The 13,516-nt window shown below is 45.3% G+C and overlaps 1 protein-coding gene across 7 annotated transcripts in view; it reads left to right on the forward strand.

The window, feature by feature from the left end:
- Window positions 1-13,516, forward strand: part of Lrp11 (LDL receptor related protein 11) — a 126,879-nt gene that overhangs the window by 95,705 nt on the left and 17,658 nt on the right. For 3 of the 7 annotated variants that reach the window (XM_087651261.1, XM_087651266.1, XM_087651263.1), the window contains exons 1-3: window positions 2,645-3,438; window positions 9,176-9,336; window positions 12,401-12,542. In XM_087651261.1, coding sequence (XP_087507387.1) covers window positions 2,880-3,438; window positions 9,176-9,336; window positions 12,401-12,542 — 862 coding nt within the window. In that variant the 5' untranslated portion in view covers window positions 2,645-2,879. 7 annotated transcript variants of the gene reach the window in all.

A 13,516-nucleotide genomic window follows, 5' to 3' on the forward strand; every position in this document is an offset into this window, starting at 1 on the left:
TGAGATGAGAGTAGAGGCAGTTTGGGCCTATAATCTCAGCATTCAGGAGGAGGATGAGGCAGGAGGTTCATGAGTTCAAAGCCAGACAGTGTTACATCGTGAGATACCATGTGTGGTGGTTTGAACATGCTTGGCCCAGGGAGTGGCACTATTAGGAGGTGTGACCTTGTTGGAGGAAGTGTGTCACTGTGGCGGTGGGCTTGGAGACCCTCCTCTTAACCACATGGGAGCCAGTCTTCTATTGGCTGTCAGGTGAGGATGTAGAAATCTAAACTACTCCTGCACAGTGCCTGCCTAGATGCTGCCATGCTCCTGCCTTGGTAATCATGGGCTGAACCTGTGAACCTGTAAGCCAGTCCCAATTAAATGGTGTCCTTATAAGAGTTGCCTTGGCCATGGAGCCTGCTCACAGCAGTAAAATCCTAACTGAGACGCCAAGTATGAGGAAATAGTGTTTTCCAGACAGAAAAGGCAATTACAGACTCACAGAGGCTGTGACAGCATTTGCAAGACTTGCTGAAGGTGACGCCAGAGAAGATGTTAGCACAGGGCCTAGAAAGTGGATAACAGAGTCCCACCCTTGGCCAAGAAGCTGTTCACAATAGCTTTTGGGGGGCAGAGGACAGTGTTTGTCTAGTCTGGCCACACTGGATATATAAGCCATGCTTCAGAACAGGCCCCGTGTCCAGGAGTAGCTAGTCAACACAAATAAGATTCCACATTTCTGGGTTTTATTTTGTTTTTGTTGTTTAGGTTTGAAAAGTGAAACAAAGAGAGAGGGAGGTGAGGGAGGAACTGAGTGGAGTTGGGGAAGGTATTAGTATATGCTAAAGATGTACGGAATGCTCAAAGAATAAATAAAAGCATTTAAAAACAAAAGATGAGCTCAAAATTGAGAGTAAAGAGCTTCTCCACGTGTCAGGTGCCCTTCTAAGCACTTCCTGGGCACTGACTTACTTAACAGCTGGGAAACATTGAACATGGGTCACTATAGACTTAAAGCTTATACTAAAATTCATATGTTGAAATCTCAGCTTGATAGTTTGAGGTTAGGGTGTGTGTGTGTGTGTGTGTGTGTGTGTGTGTGTGTGTGTTTTGCTAGGGATTGAATTTGGGATCTTGTATACACAGGCACTCTACTATTGAGTGAGGGGTCTTCTGAGTGGGATTAGGAAACCCCAGGAAGCGCCTTCTACTCTGTGAGGACAAATGGGACCATCTATGATTTTAGAAATGAATATGATGATATCTTGATCTTAAAGCTGCACGCACACTGAAGAGTACTGTGTTCTATCAGTCAACACTAAGACAGGCGCCATCCATTCCTGAAAAACCCCCGGAGCAGACAGACCCTCACTCAAGTCTCGGGATGACGTGACCCCCCAAAAACTCACGTAAGACCATCCTTGCTGTAATTAAACGAGGTTTATTGATAGGAACCAGTGCACTGGGGTCAAGACTCGTATCTTACACAAGGGTAGAGGGGTTTGACCCAGAGTAGCTTAAAGAAGGGTTATTTAAAGGAAGAAGCCACAATCCAAGTGAGTAGGGATGGCATCATTGGAAAATATCGAGAATACCAGTGAGAAATCACAAGGAGAAGCTTCCTGTCTCTCAAGATTGCTTTTAAGATTGTAATCTAACTTTATGGTCAGCTAGTTCCTGGGAGAAGCTTCCTGTTTTCTTTACTAGGTCGGGATCAGTACTTAAGGGCCTTATTTTATGGCCTTTTATCTAGTTCTATACAGAGAGCAGGCTCAAGAAATGTGACCTTTTACCTACTAACAGGCAGAGAGCAGGGTCTGGAATTTGAGGGTTTTAGGGCTCCTTAGGGGTGAGAGAGCATTTTAGCATTTTTTTTTTTTAATTTTGAGTGCACTCTAGCTGTCTTCAGACACACCAGAAGAGGGCATCGGATCCCATTACAGATGGTTGTGAGCCACCATGTGGTTGCTGGGAATTGAACTCAGGACCTCTGGAAGAGCAGTCAGTGCTCTTAACCACTGAGCCATCTCTCCAGCCCGGTATTTTAGCATTTTTAAACTTCTGACTTCTTGGCTGTATATTTTACTCTTTCATTCAAACACCCAGTAAACTGATGCGAGATCATCACTCCGCTCAACCCTCCTTCCCCTACCACCTTGGCCTTTGCCTCCGCACAAGTTCAGCTTTCCTTTCCTAAATTTCTGGTGTATGAGTTTTCTAAAAGAAACAGAAAGGCAAATCAGAACCAGAATGTAAATGTTTTGTTTCCTTTATTACCACTCACCATAGTCCAAAGCTCTTTAGTAATAAGTAATGCAACGGAGTTGATGCCAAAACACTTGACAAAGTTGTCTGATTCCCTGGCTGTGCCCGTGGCTCTCTGGAGTAGCCCCGGACTTCAGACTGATGGATTAAACCCCGAGCCCTGCCCTATGAGCTACGGCCTTGCACAGGTCTGTTTGCTTAATGAGGCCTGCTAGGTCCAAACACCCACCCTGCTTAGGGTGTGATCACTCCACGGAGCCGCCAGGAAACTCCGGGGATTCCCCTCCTTCTCCCCCCACCCCCACCCCCACCCCCACCCCGCGAGCCCGTGACCTGTCCGCCTGCGGAAGTCCCGCCCAGAGCCGCCCCAGCACGCCAGGCTCCGCCCCGCCGCAGCCGCTGTCCTCACGCCGGTGCTGATCCACGTAAAGGCCGCTCGTCGCCCCGGTGCGCTTCCGCGGCCGGAGCGAAGATAGGGGCACCGAAAGCCCACAGCCTGGTAGAAGGGCCAGGGCGGCGCCAAGTCCGGGTGAATCCGGCCCGCGATGCCTCTCGAAGCCGGCACGCTCACCGCTTCCGTGAAGCAGTCAGGCCCCGGGGCCGCCGAGCTCTGAGGCCGCGCTCGTGCCATGGCCGCCCGGGGAGGACCGGGCCCGGGCTCCCGGCACCGCGCGCTCCGCGGGCTGCTGCTGCTCTGCCTCTGGCTGCCCGGCGGCCGGCCCGGGGAGCCCGCCGCTCCGCCGTCCGGAGTGGATAGGCTGCTTCAAGACTTTCGCCGACAGCTGCAGCGGGCACGGCCTCGCGAGGAGCTGGAGCCGGAGCTGCTGGGCGGCCCGCAGGAGGATTGCCCCGGTGCGGGCGGTACGGCGGTCTACCGGGCGGTGTCCGATACCATCATCCGCACCCAGGACTCCATCGCGGCGGGAGCCAGCTTCCTGCGCGCACCCGGGACCGTGCGGGGCTGGCGGCAGTGCGTGGCGGCCTGCTGCTCCGAGCCGAGCTGCTCGGTGGCGGTGGTGCAGCTGCCCCGGGGGCCGAGCGTGCCCTCACCCGTGCCGGCGCCTCGCTGCTACCTGTTTAACTGCACAGCCCGCGGCCGCAGCGTCTGCAAGTTCGCGCCGCTCCGCGGGTACCGCACTTACACCCTCAGTCGCGCCGGGGACGCCGCCGGGATCTCGCCCGGGCCAGGTAAGCACCGGGAGGAGGGTCCCCCCTGCTACCAAACAAGGAAAACCCGCTGCTTCCAGAGGATTAAAGCTGCGGGTAACTGGAAAAGGGGCTCAAGGTTTTTGTTTTGTTTGTGTTTTGTTTTGTTTTGTTTTTCAGACTTTAGTCTGATGCTAAGAAAGTCCAGTAGATGGGCAGAAGCAGGGTCCGTTGGACTGCCTTTGAGAGATAGGAGGACAGTTCCGAGGGGACTGGCGAAAATTCGATTTAAGTGGATATCTCAGAACCTTCTTTGTCCCAGTAAAGATCATTTTAGTTTCATTTCGTCTCGTAGGTTTTATAAAGCGTGTTTTACCGCAGGAAATAGCAAGGACAAGATTTGATTAGATGAAAATTTGCTCCTAACATCCACTCCTGCTTTCTGGTCTGTCTCTGTGCCTGCACATACTTCCTTCAGATAAAAATATCACGAAAAACTTGTCACTTCGCCTCTATTCATTTCTCCCATCCCTTGCCCCCCAAATAGCCCTACATTCGTGACCTTGTTGTTTTGTGTCCCACTGAATTTAAAGAGGGCCAGCTGCGTGCGGAGGGGATCGGAATTTTGTACTGGGCTCCGCAGTACACAGTGGATACTGTGTAAAGTTTGTCTCTCTTTAAAAGGCCTAAACAGCTTGCCCTGTGGTTTTTATATCAGTGAGCCTAGAAGAACCAAGACACAATGAAGGGGCAAAGTAGCAGAGAAGCAAAATTTATTCCCTCAGGTTCTCCGTGCTCATCTTGAAGAATTTTTGCTTTGCTACCGAAACTTTCCTTAAATCCGGGGAAAGAAAACTAAAACAGGATTAAGAGTAAGGCCAAACCCAAAAGGTATCTAAGTGGTTTTTCTCCTTCCTCCCTCTTTGTCCTTCCTTTTTCTAGGGGAGTTTGCCCTGACCACGGGTAAGGCCTCCTCTCTGGGGAGCACTGACGTGACCACTCTCTGGGAAGCGCAGATATGCCCAGATTTCTTCAGGTCCTCAGCCTCTGCTCACAGGCTGCATTGTTTAGCCCTGCATGGAGGGCAAAGGGCATTTTGCAGACTTCCGGGATTCCCCGGTCCAGATGTTTACCCTTTTTGAGTTCTTTGTGTTTGTAAGACTACTTCAGTTTTCCTTTCTGGATTATTATGGTTTCTTTCCTCCATTCTTGTGAATCCTGTGAGCATGTGGAGCTTGAGGCTAAACGAGTCAGTGATTTAGCAAAGCCCCTTGCAGGGAGTTGTAACCAGTTTATTAAGAAGTCATGAGGCAGAGCTGGTTGGGATGGAATACAATAGATTTAGAGGGGTTACCCACCCACCAATATATTGGCCACTCTCCGAGAGTTTGATGTTAGAAGGTATTTTAAGCTATTTGCTACTTCTCACAACAGCTCAAAGGTCAAATCCTGTTGTTTGGAAGGCTGACCTAGAAAGCAACTACCCTGAGGGCCAATCAGCAAGTCATTTGCTGAGCTGAGCTGAGCTGAGCCCTGGAATAGCTCACAGTGCCTTCCCTAACAGCCCTGAGGGTCTGTCACTCTCAAGGATAATGAGGATAATTAATATCTCTAACTCTGTTAGAGCTAGTGAGAGACAGAGTAGGACAGAGTAGGGAGGTATCTTGAAGTGACAGTTCTACCTGAAGGGAGGCGGAGCGCCTAAAGTCCTCAGTCCTGGGGGGAGGGGGAAAGGAGGGGCGGGGGGGGGGGTGTCTGAGTCTAGGCTCCTCCCATCCAAAGCCCTGTTAACCAACCATCTTGGACTTGAATGCCTTGCTTCCAGTCTAGCTCACATTTTCATAAATGACCAAGCGTGGACGTTTCTTGTTATTTTTTCGGGCAGTATAGGTGTCTGTGGTATTATTGCAGAACCTTGTTTGGCTGGTGTGATTGGTTGGAAAGACATGTGGAATGCCTTGAGGGAAGTGGTCTGTGGGGTGGAGGCTGAAGTTCTGGGGGATCCTGTAGGAGCTGAGAATAAAGGCTCTCAGCATTCGGGGACCAGAACCTTTATCCTGTTTTGACTAAACTAGCCTGAAATCCAGTTTGGAATTCTGGATAGAGCTTGGAAAAGCAACCCTTTGCTTGTCAAACCGAAGCCCCAGGTAAAATTCTGCCTTTCCCTCAAAGCAGACCGCCCTCTGCTGCGGGTCTTCAAGTACTAAGATAGGACTGAACTTCCCCCTATGCAGGACTGATTCCCCCCACACCCCCACCCCCGAACAAGCTGACTGACTCATCTCCACAGACCACTTTTTTTTGCATGAGCAGCAATCACTTATAGTTCATAAATAGTACTAAGATTATTTGTTGTCAACGTTGGAGAAAAAGCATTGAGACTTACAACTCTTACAACTCTGACCACACACAGATGGATATTTACTCTTTTTTTTTTTTTTTTTTTTTTTTTTTTTTGGTTTTTCAAAACAGTTTGTGTGTAACAGAGCCCTGGCCATCCTGGACTCTTTTCATAGACCTGACTGGCCTCAGATTCACAGAGGTCCGCTTGCCTCTGCCTCCCGAGTACTGGGATTAACACCAGCGTTTACATCATTTATTTACTTAGTGTGTTTATGGACATGCCTGCCACAGCATATGTATGGAAGACAGGCAAATTTGCAAATTTGGTTTTCTTCCATTGTGTGGGTCTTGGAGGTGGAATTCAAATTTGGGAGCAGGTCCCCTTATTTACTGAGTCATCTCACTAACCTGATATACACAAGTATTTTAAAATTAAGCCACAGTCTACTCTAGTAACTTCCAGTTAGAAAAACTAGAAGCTAAATCCAGTATTACCTCTCTGGGAGGAAGAAGTCTTCAAACCAGTTAAGTAGATCATAAAAGAAAGATTTTTGTACAAAGTCACAAAAAAAAAAATGTGTCAGTAAGTAAGGAATTACGAACAAGAAATCTAGGAAATATGATCTCAAAATATTAACAGGGCAGAGGGTTAGTTTGACAGAAGCGAATGAGCAAAGGATTCAAGGAAACAGTTTCCTAGTGAAGACAAGCAGTTGATTAACACAGGAAATGGCCAGGGTTAAAGACAGTCAGAGGCTAGGCATATGGATTCAGGGGACAGCACTTAGCACATTGGAGGGCCTAGGTTCAATCCCTAGTACCATCAGAAAGAGTGAGGGAAAAAAGAGAATCAAATGTAGATGTCAGCTTATACTTACCAAAGTGTAAAAATAAATAAATAAATAAATAAATAAATAAATAAATAAATACAAACAAACTCGGCACACATGTGAGACACTATATACTCATGGGCATTGACAGTGTAAACTGGCACCAACCTTTTGGAAACCAACTAGGAAATAATGTATCAAAGATTTAAAATATCTATTCTTCCAGGGTAGTGGTTCTCAACCTTCCTAATGCTTTAATACAAAACCTCATGTTGTGATGACCCACCCCACCATAAAATTATCTTTGTTGCTACTTTATAACTAATTTTGCTACTGTTGTGAATCCTAATGTAAATAATTGCAGAGATAGAAGGTTACCAGAGGAGTCTCAACCCACAGATTGAGAACCACTGTTCTAGGTTTGTTTTGTTTTAGAATAATCCATGCTAGAGAATCAGTATGAGCAATAACATGTTTATTGTGGCATTTTTACAGTGATAAAGTTGATGAAATATAAATGCTTCATTCAAACGGACAGTGAATGTCAAGCGAGAGGATGCCCGTAGAGCACTTAGCATCCTATATGGTACAAGTAACTTACCAGTAAGAAGCAGTCAAGGCGCATGCATTTAATCACAGCACGCAGGAAACAGAGGCAGATGTTTCTCTGTGAGTTCTAGGCCATCCAGATCTATGAGGAGAGTCCAGCACAACTGAGAGCTCTGTTGCACAGAGAAACTCTATTTCAAAAAAATTATATAATATATAAATTATATAACATACAGCATGTATTTTATTATATATTATAAATATACAATTATATACTTCTCATGCAGATGTTCTATTTAATCAATTTAAAATTAATTTATTAATCAAATTAATAATTAATATGTTATTATTTGTTGTTGTATTTGATCATCAGTATCTTATGGGACAGACAGGATTCCACATACTAAAAAATAATGAGAGTCATACTGGAATTCTGAATATGTGGTTTTTTTCTTCAGTGATGCAATTTACAAAAATAAATGACTGATTCTCCAGCTTGGAAAGGAGAATGCCTTTCCTCCATGTCCTGGCCTGCCTTCCCTTCTCTGGCCCCATCCAGGAGCTGGTTTTGGATTTCCCAGCCCACATGTGCCCTTTGCACCATTGGCACAGGTTCAGAAGTCTATCAGGAAAGCTCCATTCACAGCAGGGTGTTGGTACTGAGGTCCACTAACATCCTTCTCTAGATTAAGTCCCATCTTGCAACACTCAGTCTCAGTGTGGGTCTTATTTCACCTCCGTAGGTGTTACCCACTGTGTTTAGTTTCCAAAATGAATCAATGTTCCCATAGCACTTAACATGCTCAATTACACTTTTTTAAAATGGAAATTCGAAATTACATTTATCTCACTCCTTTGTTTGCTTCCAGGACTGTTTCTGGGTGGATAAGCTGTGGTTGGTTTCAAAACACATTTCACAGTGTAATTAGCCTGACTGGAACTGGGGAGAAATCCGTTTTCTCAGAGGTCAAGTTAGACTGTGAAGGTTTCCCTGGGCTAAGAAGTCACATCTATGATGCACTTAAACAAAAGTCAATGATGGTTGTGACTTTTCCTCAGAGGTAAAATTAATTTGTTTCACGACAAGCAAGACATTTCAGTGCTTTCCTGATTCTTCCATGTAAAACCTTTGAAGGTTTTAAAAATATATTATTGGGAGCTGAAGAGATGGCTCAATGGTTTTAAAAGCATTGGTTGCTCTTCCAGCTAGCCTGAGTTCAATTCCCAGCACCCACATGACCATTTCCAACTCCAGTTCCAGGGGATCTGACACCATCACACAGACACACATGCTAGAAAAACACCAATGCACGTATCTTAAAAATAAATCATTAAAAAATGTTTTTAAATGGGACTAGAGAGATGGCTCTGTGGTTGAGAGTTCAAGGTGGGGGCTGGAGAGATGGCTCAGCGGTTAAGAGCACTGACTGCTTCTCCAAAAGGTCCTGAGTTCAATTCCCAGGAACCACAGGGTGGCTCACGACCCTCTGTAATGGGATCCAATGCCCTCTTCGACTGTGTCTGAGGACACCTAACTACAGTGTATAATACTTCTTAAAAAAAAAAAAAAGAGTATTGGGTGCTCTTCCAGAGGACCCCAGTTCAATTTCCAGCAACTACATGGTGAGTCACTTACAACCATCTATAATGTGATCTGATGCCCTCTAAATAGCTACTGTGTAGTCTTATAAGTAAATAAATCCATATATATGTATATATAATTAGCTTTCTATACTACTGCAGACAGCTGGTACGCCAGCTATACTTCCTCTTGCACATGTATCATTGCTAAAAGTCCATGTCCGAATAGGTTGCTGGTTTATTGTTTGGGTGTATAAAGGGAACACAATGGAGGTTAGCAGGAAGGTAGGTTTCATTGGGTCATTTATTCTCTTTGAGGTTTTTGTTTTTTGTTTTTTTTTTGTTTTGTTTTGTTTTTTGTTTTGTTTGTTTGTTTGTTTTTTTTTTTGATGGACTCATCTGTTCCGCAGACCAGTTATTGTTCGTCACTTGGGAAATCAGAGAGACATGCCTCTCATGTCTGTCCTCTTTCACAGGTGAGGACGAGCCTCCAGTTAGCAGGGCTGGGAAGGATGTGGTTTTGCGTCTGCCCACAGACGGGGTAGTTCTGGATGGCCGAGAAAGCACAGACGACCACGCCATTGTCCTTTATGAGTGGACGCTGCAGCAGGGTGACCCGTCGTCAGTGGACATGAAGGTGACTCTTGTTATTCCTGCTAACAGAACTGACGTTTCTAGGAAGTGGTTTTCTGTAATGTCTTTTGTTGTCAGTCCCTAAATGCACATAAACAAGCAGAGTGTGCTTAAAATGGACAAATCATAAAATCGATTATCCTAAAAATGTTTTTTTTCTGTAAACTCCTTTTGGTGCTTGTAAACAGTCTTGATTGTTTGCTTGAAAGCTTGCCAGGGTCTTGCTCCTTCAGCTCAGAGGAAAAGACCTATGCTGTGTTTCAGTAATTTTGGGTTATTTTTTAAGAAAAGGTTTTCTTTTTTCTTAGTATAAGATTTGGGTATTAGACAAGTATGATAGCATGTGCCTGTAATTCTAGTACTTAGTGGGTTGAGGCAGGAGGATCACAAATGCAAGGCCAGTCTAGACTATGTCACCAATTCCTGGCTATGCTGGATTAAAAAATTTGCCTAGAAAGCATGAAAGGAAGGAATATAAAGAGGGAGCCAATAATGATAGAATGAATTCTTTCTTTACATCATCTGGAAGCATTGCACACAGCTTCCAGACTGTGTACATGGACACGGTGCTAAGAAATGAGATGGGCAGCCTAGGGCTGTCCTGATCCCTGCCCTCCAGCAGGCTCTCTTGGTCACAGCTAGATTTGCTGTGGGTGGAAACAAACCATTTGTGACAGGGTGCCTACCGATATCAACCATGAGACAGTTGGAGTCTCTTCTAGAGAGGAACACTTCCAGATTAAGTCTCACACACTTCATCCAGTCCACACCCCTTAGGGAAGTGGTTCTCAACCCCTTTCACGGGGTCACCTCAGACCATTAGAAAACACAGATATGTACATTACTATTCATAACAGGAACAAAATTACAGTTATGATGTTGCCATAAGAAAAGGGGGGGCACTCGCACTTGTTCCTGTGCATTCTCTCTGTCTGTCTGTCTGTCTCTGTCTCTCTCTGTGTCTGTTTCTCTCTGTCTGTCTGTCTCTCTCTCTCTGTCTCTCTCTATCTCTCTGTCTCTGTCTCTCTCTGTGTCTCTGTCTCTTTATCTCTGTCTCTGTCTCTCTTTCTGTCTCTCTGTCTCTCTCTGTCTTTCTGTCTGTCTCTCTCCCTCCCTCCCTTCTTTCCTCTCTCTCTGTCTCTCTGTGTCTCTGTCTCTCTGTGTCTCTCTCTGTCTCTCTGTGTCTCTTTCTCTGTCTATCTCTGTGTCTCTGTCTCTGTCTCTGTCTCTGTCTCTCTCTCTCTCTCTCTCTCTCTCTCTCTCTGTAGTTCTGGCTCTGTGCGGCCTTTGGAACTAACACTAATTTATCTCAGTGGCTCCACGCTGCCCCTAAGTACTTTCTGACTCAGGCAGTCCACGAGCTGTTCCAACACAGCACCCTACACCCTGTCAGGCTGCCCGCCCTCACTCACAGCTCTCTTGGCTGGTTGCCACCACGCCAGGCATACACATCCCAATTTCGTGGATGGCCTTGTGCATCCTGCCACCGTACATTCTCTTGAACTCAGTTAAGTCGCCACATGAAAGAACACATCACACAATGTCCTCTGGTCCAATTGATAAGATATAATTTGCCCATCTAGATAACACAAAATCCTGTACACACCCATCTCTTAAGAATAGTCATAACAACCTGTAACTATGCACAGAGAAGAATCTTAACATCCGCCATGTTCTCTTAACTCCTCCTTCCTCACTCACACCTCTCTCCTTTCTAAAACTTTTCTCCCAACCATCTTTCCTCTCGTTCAATGACAGGCCTCGTTCTACCCTGTACCTGCCTTCACCTGCACAATGGCATCAAACTACATTATGAAGTAGCAACGAAATAATTTTATGGTTGGGGGTCACCGGAACATGAAGAATTGTATTAAAGGGTGGCAGCATTAGGAAGGCTGAGGACCCTGCCTTAGAGGATGATGGTGAAAAGCCAGTTTGTACCCGTCTGGAACTACAACAAAAGCATCAGTTGGTCCCACTGCCCTGATCTCAGTATGCTGCTTTTGTTCAGTGACTAAATAACCTTAGGGTTGGACCTGTTCGGAATCATCCTCAGCCTCTCACTCAGAGTCCTTCCTAGAGCACACTGCCCAAGAGTCATTGTTCTCCGCCTAACGATTCCCCAAGCAGAAAGTCACTTTATACAGCATGTCCTAAATTGGTGGTCCTCAGCCTTCCTAACGCTGCCACCCTTTAATACAGTCCCTCATACTGTGGTGACCCTTCCAACCATAAAGGTATCGTGTTGATGCTTCATAACTGTAATTTTGCTTCTGTTAATGAATCATAATATAAATATGTGATACATGGGGTATCTAATATGTGACCCTGATGGGGTCATGACCCACAGGTTGAGAACCTTTGTCCTAGCTTCTTGTTCATCAACTCTGTTACTTAGGTAATCTGTACTTGGCTATATGTATTGGCGCTAGACTTCCCTTTAGAAATGCCGAACGCATCCTTTTTTTTTTTCCTGTATAAAAAACCCTTGTACTGATTTTCAGACCATCTACCTTCTAGCTGAATCTAGATTTTCTTAGAGGTATATTCTTCGTAAAATCTAAAACCCTTAACTAGTTAAATTTCTCATGTATGCTGCGGTTCCTTCTGACCCACTGTTAACACCCTCTTGTGGTCTGAACACTGGTCCCAGTGCCTGTTAACGAAGCCAGCTGCATGAACTGTGTTAGTAGCTGTGTCCTGGTTCACCATGAGTCTTTTGTTAGCAAGGCTTTACCACCTGTTTCATCTTTCCATGTGAGTGCCACCATCACAGCCTGCCCTTTCCTGTGTTTGTGTACATGACTGACTGCCCCCATGCAGGACCTCCTTCCTGTCTGTCTTCTTTGCATTTCAACGTTTTGGTTTAGTTTGTACATCAGAAGTCATTTCTACCTTGGAGTGTCATCTCTCGTTTGTCATTTTGTTTCAAAGTTATTTACATAACCTTACTAAGGAGAAAAGAGGAGCTGGTGGTTCCTTTCGGGGAAGAGGGTAGTATACATGTTCCCGTGTGCCCCTGAGTCCTCTGTGCTAAGCTTTCTTCCCTAAACCTATTTGTACGGCAGGTGCCTCAGCCAGGAACCCTGAAGCTGTCCCACCTGAAGGAAGGAGCCTACGTCTTCCAGCTGACTGTGACTGACTCCGTGGGTCAGAGAAGCTCCGACAATGTATCTGTGACTGTGCTTCCCAGGCTCCGCTCCACGGGAGGTGAGGAGAAAGTCCTTCCATTAAGTCCCCCATGGCTAGCCCAGCCCAGCTGGTCATGGAAGGATGGTGCCAGGGGGATTCACATACTGGGGTCACATTTCTGTCTTCTTTTCAGTGCTTGAAGTTCTTGCTAAAAATGTAATAGCAAACCTGGGTTCTATGTTTAAGACCATTTGGGCCCTACTGGTTAGAGTGTAGAGAACATTCTCAGAGCATAGACCATGAGCTAGGGGTTCCTGTGTGCTGACCTCTTTGACCTTGTTAAGGACAGTGCCTGGCTTTTCTGAGAGAGGATTCGATGTAAAGGTAATATGTGTGTTTGAAGTGTTTATCTGAAGGTTACAGTTGAAACAGTCCAGCCAATGGAATCAGAGGGTAGAATGGTGGTTAAAAGCTGGAGTCATTATGTAGGAAATACTTGTAAACATTCCAATTAAGTAGAAGGAGTAAGGTTTAGTGCATGGTGACTGTGGCGGGTAGTAATATATATCTCAAAATTGCCAAAAGACTGTCTAAATATTCTTACCACAAAAAAAATGAGTAGATAAGGTGATATAGACTGTTTATTGACTTGATCTAGTTAATAATGAATAAACACACAAAAATATACTATACATATATATATATATATACATGTATATATACTATATGTACATCAACACATACCCTTAGGTACCATATATCTGTATACTATTATCCATCAATTTAAAATAAAATATGGGGTGCAGAGAGGAAAGGCATGTAATAGGCTAGAAAGGAGATTTAACCATATCAATAGTTTATATAATAAACCACTTAAAAATGTAAGAAAGAAAAATGTGTGGTTAATAACCACAGAGTGACTGAAATATGCAAAGTAGAAAAGCCCTACTCCAGTTTCACAGAAGCCACGTGGTGCTGGTGCACACTCTTAGTCCCAGCACTCGAGAGGCAGAGGCAGGCAAATCTCTTGTGAGTTTGAGACCAGCCTGGTC

The sequence above is a fragment of the Rattus norvegicus genome, chromosome 1, assembly GCF_021556685.1.
Source record: "Rattus norvegicus strain SHRSP/BbbUtx chromosome 1, alternate assembly SHRSP_T2T, whole genome shotgun sequence".
Lineage (NCBI taxonomy): Eukaryota > Metazoa > Chordata > Mammalia > Rodentia > Muridae > Rattus > Rattus norvegicus.